We start from the raw sequence: 25658 nt of genomic DNA, 5'->3' as shown, positions 1-25658 counted from the left end.
ATGCCCTTCCCCTATCAGAGCCTCTCTAAGCTTCCTCCCCTCCCTGAGAACACTCCTCTGTTGTAGCCTCTATTCCCCCCTTTTAGCTCCTCTTGCTCTTGAATCCAGCTCTGAGCCACCAACATTCTCACGCTCCTCTCTGACTCTACCCCACTCCTTGAGTCAACCTTCCCCCCTTCTGAGCTTCTTCCTCTCTGGGTCTCACCCCCTCTGAACCCCTCCCCATCCTAGGCCCACACTCACTATGTACTTCAGGATCCTGGCCAAGATACACTTCAGCAGGTCTGGCAGGCGGAGCTCGGTGACTAATGCCTTCATGGAGGGGTCCACAATGTCTCCCTCACTGAGGAACCACAGGCACATGGCACATCAGTTACAGCTTTTCAGTCATGGACTGACTCCCACACCCACCCAACTCCCCCTCCATAGATAAGCCACAGAGGGAGGTCAGACCCAAAGAAACACTTCTGTTTCCACCACCACCAACCCGGAACATGTTCATTCTGAAAACGAGGCCTGAATAGATGACTTAAGGCCACACAATTAGCCATTGGCATCCCACCAATCCAGACCCACAGGTCCCCTCTCCCACCCCATTTCCACCATGTTCCACGTCTGAGTCCCATCAAACATACAGCTTCTCGAGAAGGGTGGCCCCTCCATCGGCAAACAGACCCCCTGTGTAGAGCTTTTGCATGGCATACTCTATCCGGGGGATGGAGAAGGGAATGACCTGTGGAGACAGAGGCTGAGTCAGGGCCTGGAGCTTTTCCCACCCAGCTCTGTTTTCTCTCCGCATCCCTCAGGATCTAAAGAGAGAAGATCACGTCACTCATCTCCTTCTACCTCAGCTCCTCAGCAGGGCAGGGGAGGCCTGTGGGTGGGTGCCATGCCCACTCCCTCATAGGGATGTGATGGGAATTGGACCAGGCCCTATTTCCTGCCTGCTCCACTGTGATCCAGCCTCAGACCAAATGCTTTACACATGTGACCTCACTGACCAGTAACCTGCACAGCTGCCCCATGTGGTAGAAAACTGAGGCTCAGGGTGTTAAGAGAGTGGTCCAAGGTCACATAGTACGTGTGTGGCCAAGCAGCAGTTCTCAAAGGGGAGGCAGGGCCAGGACAAGCCACTGGGACATGAGAGGCAAGGGAGGACGGGGAGGAGGATTTTGAAGACAGGAAGATCTTTATGGCCATTTAAGGCTGAAGGAATTTTATGAGTGAATCCCTGAGTCCCCACCGCTGAAGGGAGAAACCACAGAATCATGATGCCTTTCTCACAAGGTGAGCTTCCCCCTCCCCGCTTCCCTATATCCTCTTAGTCCATCTTCTCCATGGAATTTAGGGAAAACACAATGATCTCAGCAGCCCAAACTTAGATATAATTTTCTTTCTTATTTTTTTAAATTTTATTTTATTGTTTAAAGTATTACAGATAGTAGTACATATGTCTCCTTTATTTTTCCTCCCTATTGACCTTCCCTGGCCTCCCCTACACCCCAGCACATGCTGGATATAATTTCCTTTCTCTCCAAGAATGGTCCAGTCCAGCATCCTCACCAGTCCAGCCTTCTCCCCAAACTCCACCCCCCTTCCCCAGGGCTAAGTAAGCCTACCTCATGTCCTGCATCCTGGAGCAGTCTGCAGGTGAGCCTCACAGCCCTGGCCATGCTAGGAGATGGTTGAGAGAAGCCATCTGATTCATAGTAGCCAATTCGAAGGGGCCGGGTGTTGGAGTATATCTGGGGGCAAGAGGAGAAGAGTAGGGCTCTGATGGGAGATTGGGCTGGGGACAAGGTGATCTCACTCTCTCCAGGAGCCAGACTTATAGACTGGGGCCTTGGGCCACAGCTGGCCTTACCCACATATAGGCTTTCCTATATACTTTTCAGGCTTTAGCTCCTCTGGAGACTCCCCTGGAATAACAAAAAATGGATGGGGCCCTAGCCAGTTTGGCTCAATGGATAGAGCGTTGGCCTGCATACCAAAGGGTCCCAGGTTCAATTCCAGTCAAGGATATATACCTCAGTTGCAGGCTCCTCCCAGGTCCAGGCCCTGGCCTGGGCACATGCAGGAGGCAACCAATTCATGTGTTTCTCTCACATCAATATTTCTCTCTGTCTTTCCCTCTCTCTTCCGCTCTCTCCAAAAATCAATGGAAAAATATCCACCGGTGAAGATTTAAAAAAAAAGGAAGAAATGGATGGGGACGTGAGTGACTGGGTGGATGAAACCGATAGGTAAATCAATTAATGAATGAATGAGTGGGTAGATGTATGAGAAGGTAAATGGGTGGGTAGGCAGAGATTTGAATGGATAGAGGAGTAGGTGGATGAATGAATAGTTGGAGTTGAATGGGTGGGCAAATAAGTATTAGTAGATGAATAGACATGAGCATTTTTAAGCTAAAGAAGTGTCAGAACAGGATAAGGATGGAGAGATCAACAGAGGCAAAGAATGGATGACAGACAATGATCATAGGTTGATCATACCAGGATGTGTGTAGGGAGTTGAACATGTGGGCATCTTGCTTGCTGCACCTTGGACTAGGAAATGAGATCTTCAGAGGGGTTGGCAGACTGGTCAATGAGGGATGAGGGGCGGGGAGAGGAAGGAGCCCTCCAGGTCTGTTCCCCAACCCGGCTTACCTCCTCCCTGAAGGGCATGAAAGGCACAGTGGGGTCCAGCTGGTGCATGTCTTCACTCAGCAGGGCTCGCAGACACAACACCAGGCTGTCCACATCCCGGGCCATGGGGCCAGCCACGGTGGCCACTGCACAGCAGAGGGGAAGGAGGCATCCTTTCTGCTCTGGGGACCCCCCACTCCCTGGCCTCAGAGGGTGGGGCCCAGGGCCATGATCAGGGCCAAAGGAAGAGTTCATGGGGGCCATTTTGGGTCAGGGATCGAGGACAGGTGCAGTTGATAAACCTGCCAAAGCAGCTCTGGTGCCTGGAGGGAGAATCTCATCTGGGACAGGAAAGATTAAAGCAAGGTAACAGAATGCACTTCTCAGTGGGGCAAGAATCACTGGGCTAGGGGAGGCCAGGCAGAAGCCATGAAGTCCCTTCTCCCAGATGCCTTTATCAACAGCGGGGCTGATCGGTCTGACATCGAGGCTGAGTGAAATGTCCTTTGGAGAAAGGCTGGCTGGTTTGTTTTTGAATAGGCACAGACAGGAGCTTACCTGATTTCTTGCCCTTCACAGCAGAGGCAATTCCTGTGTAGCTGCAAATCCCCACCCACCAAGAGCCCAGCTCAGCACCTGAAGGGAAGGGCCTGGGTGCCAAGGAGGCTTCAGCACCCAGCCAATGCACTCCCCCAGAGCTTAACACACAGGTATGAGAGCTGCTTCAACCCTCTCATAACTCACTATTCCCCTTAACACAAACTCTGATCTCTTTGACTGCCCTTCAAGGCTCTAAAGTATCAACTTCCGTAGCTTCCTCTTCTAGCTCTTCCATGAACACATATTGCTCCAAGCAGTTAATTGCTTACAGTACAGCCTTCTGGACTCCATACTGTCTCTGCATGTCCAGCCTTCAAAACCAAATCCAAATGCTGCCTCCTGCAGGAAGCCTTCCCTTTCCTTGCCCTGCCTCTAAAAGTTCAAAGTGTAGGTAAATGGATAAATGAAAGATGACTGAATGAATGAACTAATGAGTTAATGAATGAGTGGAAGGTCTATTCCACTGCCACCTGTAACAAACATGCTGTGGCTGAGGCAGGAGTTATTTGAAGCCCTCTTACCTTCACCACTTTCCCCTAGTACTAGGCTGAGTGAATGAGAGTTAATGTGTGGACCAGGCCCCTCTGTTCTCCAGACCCCTAATTCCTCTAGGCTGGGCTAAGCCTGCTCTTCCCACCCCCACCCCAGCACCACCACTGAGTACCTGAGGCGGTCTCTTGAGGTCCGGAGGCCATAGACACCACAAAAGCTGGATGGCATGCGGATGCTGCCCCCTGTGTCGGTACCCATGCCCAGGATGGAACCCCCTTTACTCAGCAGAGCAGCTTCACCCCCCGAAGACCCTCCAGGGGTCTTCTTTAAGTTCAAAGGATTCCGGGTCTGTCCATAGATGGGGTTGCTGCAGTCAAAGCTGAGGGATGCAGAAGAAAAGGAGTTGGGAGGTGAAGCTTTGACTGGGGAATGTTGCCCCTTCCCCACATAGAGGCTGACCACCGGCTGCTTCAACTCATGAGCTCCTCCCAGGGCTGAGGTGAGATGCCGCTGCTGCAGGAAAGACCCATAGCAGGCACCAATCACCTCCTAAAATAAGGAGCAAGGAGCCCACAGCTCTGCTGTCAGAAAAATGGACGTGCTAGCCCCGGTCAGTGTGGCGCAGTTGGTTGAGTGCTGTCCCATGCACCAAGAGGTTGCACATTTGATTCCTGGTCAGGGCACATACCCAGGTTGCACATTCAATCCTCCATCAGGGTGTGATTGGGTGTGTGCAGGAGGCAACTGATCTATGCTTCTCTCTCACATCAATGTTTCTCTCCCTCTCTCTCTAAAACCAATGTTTTTGTTTCGTTTTGTTTTGTTTTTACTGGATACACTAAAGGATGAATGGGGAGGAGAGACTACAAGATGAGAAGACCAATTAGAGACAGAAGCTGGGAGAGAAATAGAGACATAACTTTTCAGACCCTCCAAGCCCAGGAGCCTTTAGAAACCATTGAGCCCACACACGAGGAAAAAACTGAGGCTCAGAGGGCACAAAGACTTGCCCAAGAACCTTCGTCCTTGAGGCCTGCATGACTGACTCCCACCTCACCCTCTGCTCTAAATCAGGACTTCAAGGTGCTGTTTCAGTCCTGGGCCTGACCCCAGCCCCAGCCCCAGCCCTGGCTCCAGCCCCAGCCCCAGCCCCGGCCCCAGCCCCGGCCCCAGCCCCGGCCCCAGCCCTGGCCCCAGCCCCGGCCCCAGCCTGCCCACTTCAGAGACCTGAGCAGTGTCTGGGGGATGTTGGTCTTAACAAAGGGAATAGCCCCCTGGGCCTTCAGCACTTTCACAAGGACCCCGTCCTTGGCCGCTGGCTTCTCCAGGAACTGTGCCAGGCCACACGTAGAGTCATGGCCCTGCAGGAAAGTGACATTAACTCCAGTCCTTGGGGGTCAGGGTAGTTACAGTGAACAGACTCTTCCCCATTCGACCCCCACCCACATCCATTCTCACACCCTCTGAGACACTGCAGCACCTTAGGTGGATTCACAGGTGGCAGAAGAACATGGTGGTTAAGAGTTTGGGCTTCGGTTTGAACCCAGCTGCTGGGTTCAGTCTCCATTGGCCACTTTCCAGCTGTGCATCCTGGACTAAGTAACTTGCCCATGTCACACACTCAGATACTCACAGGCTCAGTGGCATGTGTGCACCCACACATACATGTACACCTGAGAATATACACCCCAGGACTCACCATGCAGTCATAGGGGTCCTTGAGACTCATGGGGACCCCATAGAGAAGGCCTCTCTCACTCTTCTTGAGCTTCTTCAATGCCTGCAGTTGTTCCTCACATTCTTCCAGGAAATCTGTCAGGCAGTTCACCTCCTGGTGCACCTTCAGCGCCTGAGCAACATTGAGGGAAACCAGATAAGGGCTCACAGTGAGGCCAGGGACAGGACATTCAGTCACCACAGCCCCTCCCTCCATCCCCACTCCAGCCCAGAGGCAGGTTTAAGTCCTCACCCTGACCCCTAACTCCCACCTCCTCTAAGTAGCTACAGAGGACACTCTCCAGACTCAGCTCTTCCGCCTGCAGCTTCTGAGCCAGCTCCACCAGGGGCAGCGCCAGGATGGGTTTGGGGTCCAGGCCTGGCTCCTGTGGAAATGAGGTGGGAAGGACAGATATCAAAGACTGAACCATTCAGGCCCACTGCCACACACTCCACATCACTCCCCATACACTCCATTGTACACATGTACATGTGCTCAGTACATATCTATCCCTGTGTTCACCCTTAGCATTAAAAACATTTATTGGTCTGTCTCCAGGTTGGCATGAAAGACCTACAGGAAACAGATATTCCCTTCTGTCTCTGCCTCCCCAATGCCCAGCCCAGGGCTTGGCACAGAGGAGAGTCTGACCCCTAGTGTTGCTATTCAGAAGGGGCACAATTCGAGTGGGAGTGACATTACATGCATATCTTGAGACTCAGGGGTTATGGGAATGAGGTTCAGCTCTGTGTGATTTGCCTTCAGGGGAGCAATCCAGCATCCCACATTTCCTTCTTATTTAGTCCTCCCATCCCTGCTGATCTGACCTTGGGAAAGGACCAGAGTCTAGCATGACTGGCAGGAAAGCTGGGACCCAGCCTTGGCCACACTACGGCTCAACTGGATAACCCAGGGTGGGCCCCTTCCCCTGCCATGGCCTAGGTGTCCTCAGAGAGGAAAGGACTAAAAGTCAATCATTAGTCAGTCATGTAGGATGACCACAGACAGGCCCCCCACCTGCTCTGAGCTGGGTCCTTCAGGGAATGATGGAAAGCCTAACACTACCCCCTCAGGACTCCACGACAAGGCCCTAGAAGATAGCAGGCACTCAGGAAGGCAAAGTTGTCTTCCCTTAGTCCTCAGCCCCAGTCGAGACCCTGAGGGACAGAGAGAGAGCACTGTTTGCCCAAGGACACACAGCTAGTAAGTGGCAGAGCCTGGATCCACACGCTTGCTGAGTCATCCCCCCACGGAGGCAGGAGGACCCCAGTGACCACTCCCTTAGCAATACATACTGCCAATAGGTATTCTTGCCTCCTTCATATCTCCCACCTCTGACTCCACAGCTTCCTTCCTGCCTAGAACCTTCTGTGTTTCTCAGTTTTCTCAACAGCCTCCTCATTGGACCCTCTGCCTCAAGTTCTTCCCCTCCAGCTCAACCTCTTCACTACAACCTGGGTGATCCTTTTAAGATCTTATATAACCTAAATCTGATCATAGGTCCCAACTGCCCTCAGAATAAAGTTACAACACCATTCTCGTCAGTGTGGTTTATAAGGCTTTCAAAATAAGCATATAGCATGTGTTCATCTTCAGATACACCAATGTGTTCATCTTCAAATACTTTGCCTGCACCAATTCATTAAGTCCTCACAAAAACCCTTGGACAGGTGTTCTTATCATTTCCATTTCACCAGTGAAGACAACTGACTCACAGAGAGGTTACTCTCTTGCACAAGGTAAGGGAGCCTGGACTTTAACCCATGTCATCTATATCTTCACCATTACCCTCGCAGTGGTTCTCAACTTTCTGGCCCTTTAAATACAGTTCCTCATGTTGTGACCCAACCATAAAATTATTTTCATTGCTACTTCATAACTCTAATGTTGCTACTGTTATGAATCGTAATGTAAATATCTGATATGCAGGATGGTCTTAGGCGACCCCTGTGAAAGGGTCGTTCGACCACCAAAGGGGTCGAGACTCACAGGTTGAGAACCGCTGCTCTACTGGCTCTATGGTCTGAAATTAAAACTTCTTAAATGAAAGCGAGCTGTGGAGGGTTGTCAAGTCCTAGGCCCATATATTCCTTGACAAAAAGGCGATCTTTACCTTAAATGAGCCTGTCTATTGTCTTTTTTGCATCTAAGATAACGTACCTTTTCAATGTCTGAGTTATCCTTTTTTTCCCAGACTCCTCAAGGCACAATCTCCCACCAGAGCCCAAGGTCAGGGTATCTTGTTCCCTCATTGTTATCTTGCTCCCCGAATACCACTCTATGTGTGTGTGTGTGGGGGGGGGGGGGGGGTAGGGAGGATGGGGGTTAATGGGGGGGATGAGGACACATTTGTAATACCTTAACTAATAAAAAATTTTAAAAAATATATACCGCCAAACTGGTTTGGCTCAGTGGATAGAGCGTCGGCCTGCGGACAGAAGGGTCCTGGGTTCGATTCTGGTCAAGGGCATGTACATTGGTTGCGGGCACATCCCCACTGGGAGATGTGCAGGAGGCAGCTGGTTGATGTTTCTCTCTCATCGATGTTTCTAACTCTCTATCCCTCTCCCTTCCTCTCTGTAAAAAATCAATAAAATATATTAAAAACAAAAAGATGCACACACAACTTTGATCTAGACACTCAAGTTTGTTTTAAAAAAATACATATATATATACCACTCTATGTGCTATAAATGTTAATTATTAACTATCCTCCACCCACCAATGTGAAAGAAGTATGTGTCTCTTCATTTAACGTTTTTTATCCAATCCCGTAGATTTTCCCACTTTGCTTTCTCCCACCTCCCTAATCTATCACCAATGAATTTTATAAAACCCTCCTTATGACTCCTCTTTTGATTGTAATGTATACAATAGGATGCAAAACTGTCATTCTCTGGAGCATTTTCTCAATCCATTGAGATTTTGCTTCCCAGCAATTGTCATCAGTTTGGCTCAAATAAAGTCATAAAAGTTCTTACAGGTTTGGACACTTCTTACGTTGGCATTACATAATTTACTAAGTAATCATCCCGATATATCTTGCACCCATCTGATACCATACATAGTTAATAGAATATTATTGACTATATTCCCTATGCTGCACTTTATACCACCTTGACTATTCTGTAACTACCAATTTGTACTTACTAATCCCTTCACCTTTTTCACCCATCCCCCAAACCCACCCCCACCTGGCAGTCATCAAAATGTTCTCTGTATCTATTGAGTCTGTTTCTGTTCTGCTTGTTCTTTTATTTTGTTGTTGCTTTTTTTTAGATTCAATTGATAGATATGTATTTATTGGCATTTTATTGCTTATCTTGTTTCATTCCTTCTCCTTCTCCTTCTCCTTCTCCTTCTCCTTCTCCTTCTCCTTCTTCTCCCTCCTATTCTTATTCTTATTCTTCAAGAAGACCCTTTAACATTTCTTGTAATACTGATTTGGTGATAATGAACTCCTTTACCTTTTTCTTGTCTGGGAAGCTCCTTATCTGTCTTTCAGTTCTAACTGATAGCTTTGCTAGGTAGAGTAATCTTGGTGTAGGTCCTTGTTTTTTATCACTTTGAATATTTCTTGCCAATATCTTCTGGCCTGCAAAGTTTCTGTTATGAAATCAACTGACAGTCTTATGAAAGCTCCCTTGTAGGTAACTAATTGCTTTTCTCTTGCTGCTTTTAAAATTCTCTCTTTGGAATTTAGGGGAGAAACCAAGATGGTGGCATAGGTAAACACTGGAGATTGCTGCCTCGCACAACCACTTCAAAAATACAACTAAAAGATGGAACGGACATCACCCAGAACCACAGGAAGGCTGGCTGAGTGGAAATTCCACAACCTGAAGGAAAGAGAAAAGCATACCGAGACTTAGAGGAGGTGCAGTGCGGAAGTGAAATACTAAGGTGCTGAGGTGCGGGCGGAACGGGCTGGCGGCTGAGGGTGCGGTTGTCTGTTCCAATCGGGAGGGAGTCTCAGGCTCTGAGCTCCAGTTCCAGGCGAGTCTCTAGGGACCCAGACTCAAACGGGAGAAGCAGGACTGTCTGGCATTGGTCGGAACTCGAGGGCAGCTTTCTTTCTGAGGTTTGCAGCGGTTGCTGGGACACTGAGAGGCAGAGCCTCTGGGGACGGGACTGAGAGCAGCCATAACTGCTTGCTCCGCCTGCCCTGTTGATCCCCTGGGATCCGGCCCGCCCAAGCCATGCACAGAGCCATTTGCCGGATAGCCTCAGGCAAAGGCTAGATTAGCACCTCCCTAGAGGACAGAAGTTCTCCCACTGCAAACACAGCTGATTCTCACAGCCAGTTGGCCTGGAGGTCAAATCCCTCCCAGTGTTACCTTACAACAATCAAGGTTTAGCTACAACAAGACTGCGCACAAAGACCACAAGGGGGTGCACCAAGAGTGTCTACCTCAGGTAATTGGGACACTTAACTCAGAAAGCCACTCTATCGACACAGCGAAGCATAAAAAATGCCGAGACAAAGAAACAGGACACAAATGACAGAACTGGAGGAAAGCAGGCTGCTGGATATAGAATTCAAAACCACACTTTTGAGGTCTTTCAAGAGTCTTCTAGAGACTGCCAATAAACTTAATGAGATGTACAAGAAATCTAATGAGCTAAAGGAGTTCATCACCACCACCAAACTAGTATTATATGAAATGCTGAAAGGTATCCTTTAAGAAGAGGAAGAAGAAGAAAAAGGTAAAGATACAAATTATGAACAACAAATACGCATCTATCAACAAGTGAATCTAAGAATCAAGTGAATAAATAATCTGATGAACAGAATGAACTGGTGATTATAATAGAATCAGGGACATAGAAAGGGAATGGACTGACTATTCTTGCGGGGGTCGGGGGAAGGGTGTGGGGGGTGCAGGAGGAGATTGGATAATAATCGTGCACCTAGGGATGAGGACAGGGGGTGGGGAGTGAGGGCGGAGGGTGGGGTGGGAACTGGGAGGAGGGGAGTTATGCGGGGAAAAAGAGGAACAAATGTAATTATCTGAACAATAAAGATTTAATTTTTAAAAAATTCTCTTTTTGTCTTTAACCTTTTGCATTTTAATTATGATATGTCTTGGTGTGTACATCTTTGGCTTCATCTTATTCTATTTCCTAAACCAGGTTAGGGAAGTTTTCTGTCATTATTTTTTCAAATAGGTTTTCAATTTCTTGCCCTCTCTCTTCTCCTTCAAACACCCTGATACTGTGAGTGTTGGAATGCTTGAGTTGTCCCAGAGGCTTCCTACACTATCCTCATTTTTTTGGATTGTTGAGTCTCTGTAAATTACCCTTCATTTCAGTTAGTGTATCCTTCATTTCTGATTTGTTCTTTTTATGCTTTTGAAGTTCTCATTAAGTTAATTGAGCATTCTTATAACCAGTGTTTTGAACTCTGCATCTAGTAGATTGCTTGTCTCCATTCTGTTTAGTTATTTTTCTGAAGTTTTGTTCTGTTCTTTTATTTGGGACATGTTTCTTTGTCTCCTCATTTTGGCAGCCTCACTGTGTTTGTTTCTATGTATTAGATAGAGCTGCTACATCTCCCAGGCTTGGTAGAGTAGCCTGATGTAGTAGGTGTTCTGTAGAATCCAGTGGTACAGCCTCTCTGATCAACATGTGGGCTGTGTAACCTCCTCTTATAGTTGAGCCTTGATTATTGTTGGCTCATCAATGGGAGGGATTTACCCCCAGGTCAATCAAGCAAGAACTGGCTGTGACCACTGACCAATGACCTCTGACCACTGTGGAGGACCAGCTGTGCAGGGGCTTACTCAACAGAACAGGACTTACTTCATCAGGGCTTTGTGCTCACTGAGTCCACCCCTTGAATGTGTTGTTTGTGAAGGTAGTTGGGTGGTGGTGCTTCAATGTGGCCTCAAGCTGTCCACTGGGTACTCTGGCTCTGGGGCCTCCACCTGTGTCCTGCCCAGAGCCACCTGGCATGAGCTACAAAGTGAACTGCAGATAGCTGCTGACCTTGGAGGTGCCCAGTTGAGGCCAAGTTGCGAACCAAGGCCGGCTATTGCTAGAGCCAGGCCTGGGACCACTTAGCGAGAGGTGTGGGACACACTGAAGCCAGATGCTACTTGTTTGATAGATTTTTAGGAAGATATGAAGCATAAGCCAAGACAGGCCATTCACATGGAAAAGTCACTGGAAACAGCTTGGGTGGGATTGAAAGTTGGGTAGAGTGGTGCCTTAGGCAATCACCAGGAGATGGGCAAACAATGTGAGCCAGATTGATGGAGTCTCTGATATGGCATCTGCCTGCCAGGTCTGTGCTGGGAGGTTCAGGGTAGTGGGGGAAGGGGGTTATCAAAGGAATAATGTCTTCTGCCAGCATTTCTGTCTGGAAGAAAGCTCACACACACACACACTGCCAACTCTCATCCTGATGCCAGACAATTCAGTTCCTCCCTGTACATCTCTGGTGCATTTCAAGCTGCTGCTCCAGTGCTGGAGCTCTAAAGGAGTGAGTCCGAGTAAGTCCATGCACAGGACCGTTAACAGGAACTGCCTAGGATTCCAGCTGCCCTCCGTCTCCCTCAGTCACAATATCTGCTAGTTTTTATAGCCAGAAGTTATGGGAACTTCTTTTCCTGGTACTACAACCCTGGACTGGATGGCCCTGGGACCCCTTCCTCTTCATGGGGATCTCTGCAACCAAGATATCTCTCACAATTTTTATCTGCCACATATGAGTGTAGGACCAGTCTGCTCAGCATCTCAGCCCCTCCTGCCAGTCTCTATGTGACTTCTTTTTAAATTCAAGAATCACAGGACTTCCATTCAGCCAGATTTTAGTGGTTCTGAATGATAGTTGTTCTGTAGTTTAGTTGTAATTTTGATGTCAAAAATGAGGACTGCCTTAGCTGGTTTGGCTCAGTGAATAGAGCATTGCCTATGGACTGAAGGGTTCTGGGTTCAATTCTGGTCAAGGGCACATGCCTGGGTTGTGGACTCAATCCCCAGTTAAGGGTGTGAAGGAGGCAGCCAATTGATGATTCTCTCCCATCATTGATGTTTCTCTCTCTCTCTCTCTCTCTCTCTCTCTCTCTCCCTTCCTCTCCAAAATCAAGAAAAAAATATTTTAAAAATGAGGATAGTGTAAGGAGTCTTTGGGACAACTTCAAGCATACCAACATTTGCATCATGGGGGTGCCAGAAGGAGAAGAGAGAGAGCAAGGAATTGAAAAAAATAGTAACAGAAACTTCCCTAACCTGATGAAGGAAATAGACATAAAAGTCAAGGAAGCACAGAAAGTCCCAAACAAGATGAACCCAAAGAGGCCTACAACAAGACACATCATAATTAAAATGCAAAAGGTTAAAGACAAAGAGAGAATCTTTTTTTAAAAATATGTTTTTATTAATTTCAGAGATAAGAAGGTTGAGGAAGAGAGAGATAGAAACATCAATGATAAGAGAGAACCATTAATCAGCTGCCTCCTGCATGCCCCCCTTCTGGGGATGGAGTCTGAGTTCCAGGCATGTGTCCTGACTGGGAATCGAACCATGACCTCCTGGTTCATAGGTCAATGCTCAACCACTAATCCACACTGGCTGAGCAAAGAGAGAATCTTAAAAGCAGTAAGAGGAAAGCAGTTAGTTACCTACCAGGGAGCTCCCATAAAGCTGTCAGCTGATTTCTCCACAGAAACTTTGCAGGCCAGATGGGATTGGCACAAAATATTCAAGATGATGAAAGCAAGGACCTACAACTAAGATTTCTCTACCCAGCAAAGCTATCACTTAGAACTGAAGGACAGATGAAGAGCTTCCCAGACAAGAAAAGGCAAAAGGAGGCTACAGCCATCGGGTAAGCAGGATGGGCTTTTACAAGTGCATCCAGGAGCTATGGAAGAAGCAGCAGTCCTATGAAACATACTTTTTTCTCAGGGTGTGCTGCTGGCAGTACTGTCAGCTCTCTGCACTCCACAGGCCCCCAGCCCCACCCCACTCAGCCTGATAAAATATGCAGGCTGTGATACAAGGCCAAGCAGGTTATGTCATGTGAGTCATGGTGGCCTCAAACACCCAGTTCCTAAGGGTGTGACCACAGCAAGCCTTTCCATCATGGTGTTAACCAGCTAAAGTTTTCTCAAAACCTTCAGCCTCCTGCTGAGGAGTGAGCAAGCTGGATGCCACTGTGGGGCTCTAAGAGACCTGGGTTCTTACTGGGTTGGTAAAGATTCCACGTGTACAAATTCTTTGAGGTTATCCTTATTGATTCCATAAGGCTATCAGAAGGAATCCTGGCAACCAGTGGATCACCACACCAGCCCACTAGCACAGGGAGATGCGAGGGCTGACATCTTCAGGCTGCAAGAGCCCTGTCTTAGAAAGGGCCACAACTCCCACCACATTATTGGTGGTTCTTGCCATGCAGCTTGGGTGTATAATACTCTCCAGCTCCATTGTTACCTCTAATATAAGTAATGTTTGTAAAAGTCTTAGCTAATAAACAGTTTGTGACAGGAAAAAAGTTCAAGGAGTTTATTACCAAACTAGTATTACAAGAAATGTTAAAGGGTCTTCTTAAGATGAAAAAGAAAAAAGAAAAGATAAAAAATATGAAACATAAAATGGCTATAAATACATACCTATCAACAATTACTTTAAATTCAAATGGATTAAAAGCTCCAATCAAGACATACAGTGGCTGAATGGATAACAAAACAAGACCTCTACATATGCTGTCTACAAGAATCACTTCAGATCAAAAGACACACGTGACTGAAAGTAAAGGGATAGAAAATATTTTCCATGAAAATGGAAAAAACAAACAAATCTGGGGTAGCAATAGTTATATCAGACAAAATAGAGCTTAAAACAAGAGACAAAGAAGAGCCCCATAATTCCAATTATGGGTATTTGTCTGAAGAAACCCTAAAAACTAAATCGAAAAGACATATGCGTCTATACATTCATTGCAGCATTATTTACAATAGCCAAGATATAGAAGCAACCTACTAGTAAATGTCCAGCAATACATGAATGGATAAAAAAGAAGTGGTGCATATATACAATGGAATATGACTCAGGCATAAAAAAGAATGAAATCTTGCCATTTGCAACAACGTGATGAACCTCGAGGGTACTGTGCTGAGTGAAATAAGTCAGACAAAGACAAATGCCATATGATTTTACTTACATGTGGAATCTAAAAAACAAAATAAGCAGAAACAGACTCATAGATACAGAGAACATTTTGACAGCTGCTGGATGGGAAAAGATTTGGGGGGCTGGGTGAAAAATATGAAAGGGTAAAGAAGTTCAAAAAAGAAAACATGTAATACCCTTTGTAATACTTTAAGCAATAAAACTAAAAAAAAAGAAAAGAAGTGCAAATTTGTAGTTACAAAATAGTCAGAAGGATGTAAGGTTACAGCACAGGGAATATAGTCAATAACTGTATGGTGTCAGATGGGTACTAGATTTATCAGGGTGATCACTTTGAAAATTATATAAATGTCTAATCACTGGGTTGTATGCCTGCAAATATAATATTGTACATCAACTGTAATTGAAAAATGAAAAATTATTTTTTTTAATATAACTCCCCAGCCTGTGTGCCACAAGGACTTTCAGGAAGGCCCAGGCATGGACAGAGTGGGCATTCAGTTAGCATGCATCCCCACTGCTGCACTGTGGCTAAAATATTGAAATCCTTCTGAGTCACTTAGCAAAAACTCACTCCCCTGAGCATACCACCACCCCAGCTGCTTCAGGCCCTTCGCTGGGACTCCTCACAGTCCAGCAGTAAAGGGTTAATGCTCAGCCCATGGGGGCCCTCCAGGCACAACCTCTGATTCCCTCAGGGACTGTGGAGGGTCAGCCTGTGACCACCCCTTGGCCTGATCCCCATCCCTAAGGATTTTCAATAGGACCCACCAGGGACCACCCCATCACTCACTGCCAGTCCACAGGCTCACCACCAATACTGAAGGTTAAATTACATATCTACTAGAGAGATGATACCCCTGGTGGCATCCCTGTGGGCAAGTACTCAGTGTCATCTAAAACCCTGAGGCTAGAACTCCCTGGCAGTTGTCCTTACATGGCCACTGGTGAAAGTGGCAATATATATATATATATATATATATATATATATATATATATATACACACACACATACGCACACACACACATATACACACTAGAGGCCCGGTGCACAAAAATGTGTGCACTCGGGGTGTGTCCCTCAGTCCGGCCTGTGCCCTCTCACAGTCTGGGACCCCTCGGGGGATGTCCACCTGCTGGCTTTGGCCAGCTCCCTCGGGGATTGGGCCTACGCTGGCAGTCAGACATCCCTCTGGCAGCCTGGGAGCCCTCGGGGGATGTCCACTTGCTTCTGAGTCACTTAGCAAAAACTCACTCCACTGCCAGCAGGGAGCAGGCCTAAGCTGCAGTTGGACATCCTTAGCGCTGCTGAGGAGGAGGGAGAGGCCCCCACCACCACCGCTGTGCTGGCAGTCATCAGCCTGGCTTGTGGTTGAGCAGAGCTCCCCCTGTGGGAGTGCACTGACCACCATGGGGCAGCTCCTGCATTGAGCATCTGCTCCCTGGTGGTCAGTGTGGGTCATAGTGACCAGTCATTCCCAGTTGTTCTGCTGTTAGGGTCAATTTGCATATTACCCTTTTATTATATAGGATAGAGGCCTGGTGCATGGGTGGAGGCTGGCTGGTTTGCCTTGAAGGGTGTCCCAGATCAGGGTGGGGGGGGTCCCGCTGGGGTGCCTGGCCAGCCTGTGTGAAGAGCTGAGGGCCATTTTCAGGCTGGTCACACCCCCTTCAGGGTGGGGGTCCCCACTGGGGTGCCTGGCCAGCCTGGGTGAGGGGCTGATGGCTGTTTGCAGGCTGGCCAAGCCCCCCAGGGGGGAACCCTCACCCCATGATGGTGTGGCCAGCCTGGGTGAGGGGCTGAGGGCCGTTTTCAGGCTGGCCATGCCACCCGGCGACCCAAGCTCCCAGCCTCTCTATTTTTTCTTTTCTTTTTTTCTGGGATTTATTTATCTTCTATAATTGAAACTTTGTAGTCTTGAGCAGAGCCCAAGTCTGGCTGGAAGCCTGGGTTGCTCCTGGAAACCCAGGCTCCCAGCCCCTCCTTGAGCAGAGGCCATAGCTGGCTGGAAGCAGGTATCTGGGATTTATTTATCTTCTATAATTGAAACTTTGTAGCCTTGAGCAGAGCCGAGGGCCAGCCAGGGCAGGCAGGAATCTTGTCTTCCTCCATCACCGGGGGCAACCCAAGCCTCCTGCTCACTCCAGCTTGGTTGCCGCTGCCTTCTTAGTTGGTTAATTTGCATACTCGCTCCTGATTGGCTTGTGAGCGTGGCTTGAGCGCAGCAGAGGGATGATTAATTTGCATGTTTTTCTTTTATTATATAGGATATATATATATATATATATATATATATATAATTTGATTTCAGAGAGGAAGTGAGAGGGAGAGAGAGAGATAGAAACATCAATGATGAGAGAGAATCATTGATTGGCTGCCTCCTGCATGCCCCCTACTGGGGATTGAACCCACAACCCAGGCATGTGCCTTTGACCAGAATCAAACCCAGGACCTTTCAGTCTGTAGGGAGATGCTCTATCCACTGAGTCAAACCAGCTAGGGCAAAGTGGCAGCTTTTCAGAGAGCTGAGGAGAGGTGGAGAGAGCAAACCACCAGATCCTATTGAGGGCCCCTGCAGGTGTCTGTCTGCTGGGACTGTTCCTCTGCCCCGCCCTCCCCAGGGCAGGCACACTGGTGACCTGGAGAGGATGGGGGAGGCCCAACCACACCTTTTCAACCAACCTTGTTGAGTGTCATTTCCATGTGATAGATCAAATTCATTGACTCACCAAATGACCACTCATCAAAGACAACAGTTTGATTACGAAAGTGAGAATTATCACATACTAGAACAGTGGTCGGCAAACCGCAACTCACAAGCCACACGCAGCTCTTTGGCACCCTGAGTGTGGCTCTTCCACAAAATACCACGTGCGGGCGCATACAAACAGTGCGATTGAAACTTCATGGCCCGTGCGCAGAAGTCGGTTTTCAGCCTGGGTGAGCCTATTTTGAAGAAGTGGTGATAGAAGAAGTGGGGGGTGGACATATAGAGAGGATGAACGAAAGCAGATAGACAAAACAAGTATACAAGACAAGTGTGGATGGGAGAGTTGGAAGGGGTCGACCTCAGCGAACGTACCTCAATCAGATTGAGGACATTTTTAGCAAAGGCCAGCTTAGGAGTACCCTGATTAAGTTAATAACAATGTACCTACCTATATAGTTTAAGTTTAAAAAATGTGGCTCTCAAAAGAAATTTCAATGGTTGTACTGTTGATATTTGGCTCTGTTGACTAATGAGTTTGCCGACCACTGCACTAGTAGATAGTGCTTAGGTACCCAGGCACCACTGTAAACATTTATTGAATGTTTACTATTATTCAATACTATATTTATAATCATCCTTGAATGATTATAATTATACTATTATTATAATTACTATTATTAAATAGTATTATTCTAATCATCATCCCCATTGTAGATATGAGGAAGTTAAGGCACAGAGAAGTTATTTAAAATACACATGCTTAGGAAAAGTAGGTTTACAGTTGTTTGTATGGGAAATAATACAAGAGTAAACTATGTTGACATACTCACAACTATAAACCTACTTTTGTCCACCGCTGTAAGTGTCAGAGTCAGGCAGCCCAGCACTCCTTTTTTTAAAAAATATATTTTATTGATTTTTTACAGAGAGTAGTGGAGAGGGATAGAGAGTTAGAAACATCGATGAGAGAGAAACATCGATCAGCTGCCTCCTGCACACTCTGTGCCTGCAACCAAGGTACATGCCCTTTGCTGGGAGCCGGTCCATCCTTGCTGCTTGACACAGTCGCTGCAGGGAAGAAACATCTGCACAGCATATGTTTCAAGGGACCTGGTGTATATGCCATACTGTTCTTAATATGTCTGCTCACCTTCTTGGCGCTATGTGTTTTAACCAAGGTCACCTCTCCCAGAAAGCTTGTTTCCCCAGGTAGGGATTTCCCCCTGAAGTTAGGGAGGGAATAAAACCCCTTAACTAAGTGCCAGGCGGGTAGTTAATCACTTTAACTACAAACAATCACCCTTAAGCTACATAATCTTTACTCCCTGGAATGGAGTTAAGAAACGCCCTAACCTTTGGAATAGAGATTGATAGGATTGGAATCAACTGGTATAAATACAGATGTAGCAAGACAACAGCACACAGAACCTAGAGACAGAACCTAGCGAGAGAACCTGGCAGCAGAACCAGGCTGGAGAACCTAGCGAGAGAACATGGCAGGAGAACCTAAACAGAACCTAGCGACCCAACCTGGCTGGAGAACCTGGAGAACCTGGCTGGAGAACCTGGAGAACCTGGCTGGAGAACCTAGCCAGAACTTGGCTGGAGATCCTAACCAGAACTTGGCTAGAGATCCTGGCTAAGCTGCTGATCAACTGAACGCTGTCTCCCTGTCATTCTTTCTTCACAGACTCCGTCCACACCTTTGGGGACCCCTGGATCTGCTGGGGTTGGACTCCAGCAGCCCTTCACCAGAATCGAACCTGGGACCCTTCAGTCCGCAAGCCCACGCTCTATCCACTGAGCCAAACCAGTTAGGGCAGTCCAGCACTCTTAACTATGTTACACAACTTCTCACTGAGGCCTGTACTATTAGGGTCAAAGTAATTTAATATGATCCTCGTGACAATATATATGAGTTCACTGTCAACAGAGATGTTGACTATGTAAAATCTCAGAGGGCATTAGGAGATCTAGCAATTGTGGGTGTAATTGCTACTGGTTCAGTAGAAAATGAGCAAGAACTCAACCCAGGGAATGAGATCATTCATGTTGCAAGTCTGCTTAGACTTCCACTTCCCCCTGCTAGTGCCTATACAGTGTGTTTCCTTAGGTACTTGTCTGGCCCACAACCTCCTCCAGCAACATCCAGGCCTTGATATAGAAATTAGATACTAGGCAGCCCCTCTCTCCCCCCACCCATCCCTGCACCAGGCCTGCGCCTGCCACATTGCCCCTGCCCTCTGTCTGCTTCTTCAGCTCCTGACCCTGCCCACCAGGACAGCCATGGGAAAATGGTGCCACACACTGGCCCCGATGCTTAGACTGAGTCGCTGTCCCCCTGCTATCGGAATAAGAAGGGAGAGCCCAGTCGGTGTGGCTCAGTGGTTGAGCATTGACCTATGAACCAGGAGGTCATGATTCAGGGCACATGCCTGGGTTGTGGGCTCAATCCCCAGTGTGGGGCATACAGGAGGCAGCCAATTAATTATTCTCTGTCATCATTGATGTGTCTATCTCTCACTCCCTCTCCCTTCCTCTCTGAAATCAATAAAAATATATTTATTTTTAATTTTTAAATAAAAGAATAAGAATGGGAGACTCCTAGGCAAATTCTGAGCTAGGGACCCCACTGGGATTCTACTGAAGCGGAAGAAGAGGCGGTGCACAGGGAGAACGAGTGGAAACAGAAGCTGCAGGGAGAACTAGAAGACGAGTGGCAGGAGGTCAACGGGCAGCTCCAAAACGATGCTTCCCATGAGGCCCAGGAACTCGAGTTCTTCTTAGCCTGGTCAGATCACCTGGCCCGGGAACATGCCCAGAAGTGCCAGCAGCAGCCTGAGGCAAAGGGATCTGCGCATCCCCCACAGAATGAGGGCAGGAGGAAGAGCAGTGGCTCCTTAGAGAGTGAGCCAAGGGCCAAGGAGGAGGAACTGCGTGAGAGCCAGACCAGCAGGCCTAGGAGCAGGCACAGGAGGCTCACAGAGACCCAGAGCCCAGGGCTCAGCACTCCAGACAAGCAAGGATGGGCAGCCTCTGGCACTTTGACAACCTGTCCCGGCCCTGCCCTGGGGGAGAGGACTGGGAGGCCATGGCTGCAGCCCTGATGGCAAGGCCCCACCCCCAGCTGTGGGCGGGGGGACAGGGGGCTCTGAGGAGGTACTTGAAGCACCTTAACTGCTTCCTACAGTGATTCCAGAGCCAGATTGAGACCTGGAATCTGGGTCGCGTGCTGGGAGAGGTGACAGTTCTTTCTCAAGTCCTGAATCACCACATGGAGGCCCACCAGTGACTTCAGGGAAACAAGGAGAAGCTGTTGGGAACGCAGCCTTAAAGGCAGGGCGGCAGGAAGGGCTCAGTCAGAGATGGGGATGACGAGGACCAGGACCAGGGCGATGCTGCATAGCAGAGGATGTGGTGGGGTGGGAGTGGAACTTGAAAGGAGCTGGCTGGGGAGGACAAGTCACCACCACTGCTCCTTGACTCTGCCCTTTCCTAATAAGGCCTGGTTCCACATCTCATTCCCGGTATCTCCTCCTCTTTTTCCATTGCTGTGGTTTTCATCAACTATGACATCTCCTGTCCCACCCCACCTGCCAAAACCCACAGCTCCTACACACCTGTGACCCGCACACACACTAACACGTGCCCTCAGCTGCCGGAATCCATTCATTGTCTTCACTAGCTGAGTTTAGACAGAGACCCCCAAAAGCTAGTAACCTTTGAAGTCCTAGCAAAGGTCAGAACTGCACCACCCAGTTAATCTAGGAACCACCCAGTTAATTTAGGTAATAATAGGTGAAGCATCCCCACCTTAGTTTCCTTAATTCCTTAGATACTTGTGTAGATCCTTGTTGATTATTGTTGATCAGATACTCTGCCTATTTCTGGAAATTGTCTACCAATGAGCTAATCCATGTGTCATTCAAACCTCCTTACCCTAAGGCTACCCCAGACAAACCTCCTTACCCTAAGGCTACCCCAGACAAACCTCCTTACCCTAGGGCTACCCAAGATCAAATAAAAGCTTGGAGCGGCCTGAGCATCAGTGGAAGTCCTTCGGGACTTGCCCGCCTGGTCCCCCAATATTGCAAAATTATCTCGTGTCTTTTTCTTTCACTTGTGTGCGGCTCCTCTTTCAGATACCAAACCCTACTCCACGCAGAACGTGGAGGGAGTGTTACTCGACACTCAGCTGGAGACAGGAAGCCCCTGCTGGCCCACCCGCAAGGTTGGTCCTCAGAAGGCCCAGTTTGCCCTCCAGTCTACTCCACTCTTTTGAGAGATGAATGTGAACAGAGACAAAAAAAAAAAAAAAAAAGGAATGAAACCAGTTTTCCTCTCCTCCCCCTTTGCTGAGTCACGGGATAGTCTGGGTTAGGACAGCTGGAGCTGGGGGGCCATAAGGAGGTCCTGGAAGGTCAGGGGATAGAAGCAGAATGAATGGAAGAAGAGCCTGTGGGAGAGTGGAATTTCAGTTGCTAAAATGTAAACAGGGGAAGTAGGCAGAAAGCCAAATTATGTAACCTGAGCTGTCTGTTCTTGCGCAACCAGGGATCCACACCCGATGCCATCTCTCCCCTCTGGCTTCTCAGTCCTATCTCTCCTCCAGGTCCCGAGGAAAGAGCGAAGAGGTAAAGTGGACTCATTATAGTCAAGCTACTAAATACTAAAGTCAAGTAGGCTGAGGAAGTGATTCTCTTCTCATTTTAATTAGCCTGGGAATTTAAACTTCTGAATTTTCCAGTCCTGCATCAGTGCCTGGACATACATCAGATCTCCAGATAACCCCTGATTACCTCTGCAGGACTCATGTATACATTAACCTGACATCATTACCCTTAGCACTGGGTGTAACCAGACCTCCTGGTGTGCATCTTCCAGACCACCTGCCATCAGTCATCCAGATCACTAGACATCTGACTGATAACCATCCTGGACCAATAATAGAGCTAAGAATGTAGGAATGGGGACACCACCACCCCCACCCCCCCCCCACCCCCCCCCACCCCGCCCAGGATTCTACCGAAGAGGAAGAAGAGGGAGCCACTAGGGACCCTACATGCACTGGCCTCTAGTTTTACTATTAGAACTCAACTTTTTGTTCTTCTTCAGAAACATTTCTGGGTTTTTGCCGAGTTATGTCTCCATTTTTTCATACCCATGAATTAATCTTTATCACTTATTTCTAAAAAAAAGAGGAAGAGGAAGAGGAAGAAGAGGAGGAGGAGGAGGAGGAGGAAGGGTCTCTGCTTAATGAGGTTTCCAGTCACCAATGACTCAGTTACTGGGAGAGCTTTGAAAGAGAGAGACACCTTCAAAAGATGAGAGTCACATCAAAAGACCTTCACAAGTTTTTTTAAAAATCAAGAAATTATTGGGAAATTGTTAGAATCATTTGGTGAAAGAATTGAGCCTCAACTTCTATCACTTTTAAGCTGTTTTAATATATAGTTCAGGTTAGAACAAATCACGCCTCCTGCCCAGCTCCACAGCCTAGGGGACATCTGCCTTCTCCACACTCACCTGGTGCTGCCTTCTATCATGGTTTGAAGATCAAAGAAAATATATTTCAAAGTTTTTAGAATGTTGATTTATTATTAATATTTCCAAAGTGGTGGTTAAATATGCTTAATATTGTAAAAACCATCAACCCTCAGGGCAGCCAATTTCCCCCTGAAGTGATCAGAGCCTCTGGTAAGCAGCCTTCAGAATGAGCAGCTTGTCTGCTTCCCCCAGTGGACCTTGCAGATCTTTCCTATGTGTTCTATAGAAGCATCCCTTATCTCAGGCTTTTCTCTGCTTGGCATCGCCTACCCTGTTCTTTCCTCCTTTTGGAAAACTCCCATACATCCTTCAAGGCTCAGCTCTTTGAAGCCTTCCCCACATGACCTACTCCAAAAAGAGCAAATCACCCCTCCTGCCAAGTCCCACAGCTCCATAGGCATCTGGCTTTCACCACATTTGGCTGAGTTGCTTCCCATTATGGTTGGCACAGCTCTGTTTCCTCTACACCCCACCCAGAGTGAGAACATTTTTAAGACAAGTCTGAGCCAGACATAAGATCTCTGACCCAGAGTTCAGCAGAAAACAAGACCCCAGGTGCCATCTGTGAAATTTTGCTAAACTGAACTGAATTGGGTCTGTTTGAACCCTATGAGGGTTTGCCTAGGTCTCAGCCTCCCACTTCCCTGAGGCATAAAGCTGGACATATGAGGCCTGGAGGGTATCCCTGGCGGAGGAGTGACCCAACTAGGGAGGTGCCCAGGACAGACCTGTGATAGCTTTGTTGGGGAGAGAATAGGCACAGAGCGCCTATAGCCTTGAGGGGAGGCTGGAGACACCATGGGTGACCTCACCCCAAACTTTTCCACTCCCCCAGCCAACCAGACACACACAGCCCCACCAGGTACCCAATAGGTATATATTCCAGATGCCCACACATATACCATCCAGATGTCCTTTCACATCAGACACATGACCTCACATAAACTCACTCAATCAAACATTCAGACCCAAACATATCTAGATGTATACACTCCAAACCAGTAACATGACACATACACACCCAGCCAGACACACACACCACAGGCATAGAAGCAAGCACAAGCAGCACACAATACCTCACCAGCAGGAGGCACACACAGGCAGGCCCTGGTGTTAGCAGTAAAGGAACCTAAACCCAACACCGCACACAGCTGGGGTCACCACACGCACACAGGAACCCTCTCCATCATGCTGACTCGCCACAGCAACCCCATTAGCCTCGATTTCCTTCCCATCAACCAACGAGGGGCAGCTGCTCTCTTGGGGCAGATTGATTCATCCAACGAATTAGCCCCAATTAATATTAATACACATTCTCAGGAGCTGCAGCAGCTCCAGCACAGAAGCTGCCCACTGGGGCCATCAATCACTGTCCGGAGGATGGCACAGGACACTCAGGAACTCCAGATCACAGGGTCAGTACCTCAGGCGCTCTCGCCAACCCCAGATCCCAGGGTCCAAAGGAAGACCACCACCATCAACCAAAGTTGGGGACCCTAAGCTACTGCGAGCCCACCCTTCCTTGAGCAGTCAGGGAGCCCATGGCCCAGAAGAGGCTGTCACACCCTCCAGGCCATACAGCGAATGCAAACACAGTGTGAGCTTGTCTCCGTGCCCCTCCTTCCCACCCTTCTGGCCTCCACTCTAGCTGGGCTTTGCTGACACACCCAGGGCCCAGTTACTTCACCTGCAAATCCCAACCCAGTCCTAATGGCTGTCACAATGCCTTGAAATAACCCCATCCGGGCTGTCAAAACCCTCTTTTAAGTTACATAACTTCCCAGGAGGAGCCTATCTCCAGTGACCCCCCTGTGTTTTGCATCTGTCAAGTGCTCAGCAAACATATGCAAAACCCAGTGGGTGGTGGACTGAGGGAGAATATGTAGACCAGGGTTCCTGTCTCAGTGGGGTTTGGGGATGGTCTGGAGCTGAAAGAGGCCTGGCCCTCTGCCTTCAGTTTCTCCATCAGTTTATTTTATTTCAACAAATAGCCCAAGTGCTCACCACCATGTTACTGAGCCACTAGGAGAACAGAGAAGACACACTGCCCTCGACCTCAAGGGCTCGAAGGACATAAATGGGGAGGAACTGGTGACACAAAGATCTAGCATAGAGCTGGAATGGGGGACTGTCCCCCCAGGCTCTCTGTCTTCTGAAGGGGATGAGGCCATGAGAGGGGTGTGTCCTGAGGTAGGACCCACCTGTTGAGATTGAGGCTGGGGGCTTCAGGGATTGAATTCTACTCACCTGCTCCCGGAGACGCTGTGCCAGGGCTGCCATCTGCTGCAGCGCCACCTCCCTGCGCCTCTGTGCCCTGGGGATCTTGTTCCGTGCTGGAGCTCGCTGCCTGGAAAGCAGGGCGGCCCCCAGCAGGGCGGCCCCCAGCAGGGTCAGCAGGAGCAGCCCCAGCAGGGGGTAAGGCAGCAATAGCATCTCCAGCATCATGGGGCCTGTGTGGATGTATCAACTGCTTCCTCAAAATCACTTGGTATTTATTTGTCAGCTACACTGCTGGAGCACCCTCCCACTTCTGGGCCCCGAGGGGAAGAGCCAGGCCCTGGGTGTGGGAGGCCACAAAATCCTCCCAGCTGGTTCTTACCTCCACCTGGATTTCCTGGGGACAAGGACCCTGTTCCTCAGGCCATTCAGTGCAAGAGGCTTTGGCAGAGACAAGCTTGCAGGTGGACAGATGACCAGGCTCTGATTACACCTCCTTCTCTTCCTCCTCCCTGATCTCACCCATCAGATCCCAGCACCTTAGTCTGACCGCTGCCAGTTCCTGCTAGGGTTGCCTCTGGTTTCCAGTTGCTTTTAGGATAATTGCCC

The 25658-nt window shown here is 48.4% G+C and overlaps 1 protein-coding gene and 1 pseudogene across 1 annotated transcript in view; one reads left to right on the top strand and one right to left on the bottom strand.

The window, feature by feature from the left end:
- The window catches only part of LOC139001771 (vitamin D3 hydroxylase-associated protein-like), a 33610-nt gene extending 8333 nt beyond the window's left edge, over positions 1-25277 (bottom strand). Inside the window, exons 1-10 of the mRNA XM_070403301.1 lie at positions 25080-25277; positions 5711-5824; positions 5422-5571; positions 4950-5083; positions 3895-4101; positions 3189-3229; positions 2652-2776; positions 1620-1745; positions 636-733; positions 244-343 (exon numbers count right to left, since the gene is read on the bottom strand). Coding sequence (XP_070259402.1) covers positions 244-343; positions 636-733; positions 1620-1745; positions 2652-2776; positions 3189-3229; positions 3895-4101; positions 4950-5083; positions 5422-5571; positions 5711-5824; positions 25080-25277 — 1293 coding nt within the window. The remainder of the gene's footprint in view (positions 1-243; positions 344-635; positions 734-1619; positions 1746-2651; positions 2777-3188; positions 3230-3894; positions 4102-4949; positions 5084-5421; positions 5572-5710; positions 5825-25079) is intronic.
- On the top strand, positions 9939-20577 carry LOC139004376 (NF-kappa-B inhibitor-like protein 1; annotated as a pseudogene).
- Positions 25278-25658: the final 381 nt, after the last annotated feature.

This window comes from Myotis yumanensis, unplaced genomic scaffold (assembly GCF_028538775.1).
Source record: "Myotis yumanensis isolate MYYU_CA2020_CCGP unplaced genomic scaffold, mMyoYum1.0.hap1 SCAF_2, whole genome shotgun sequence".
NCBI lineage: Eukaryota > Metazoa > Chordata > Mammalia > Chiroptera > Vespertilionidae > Myotis > Myotis yumanensis.
This window is presented reverse-complemented; position numbering and strand designations above follow the sequence as displayed.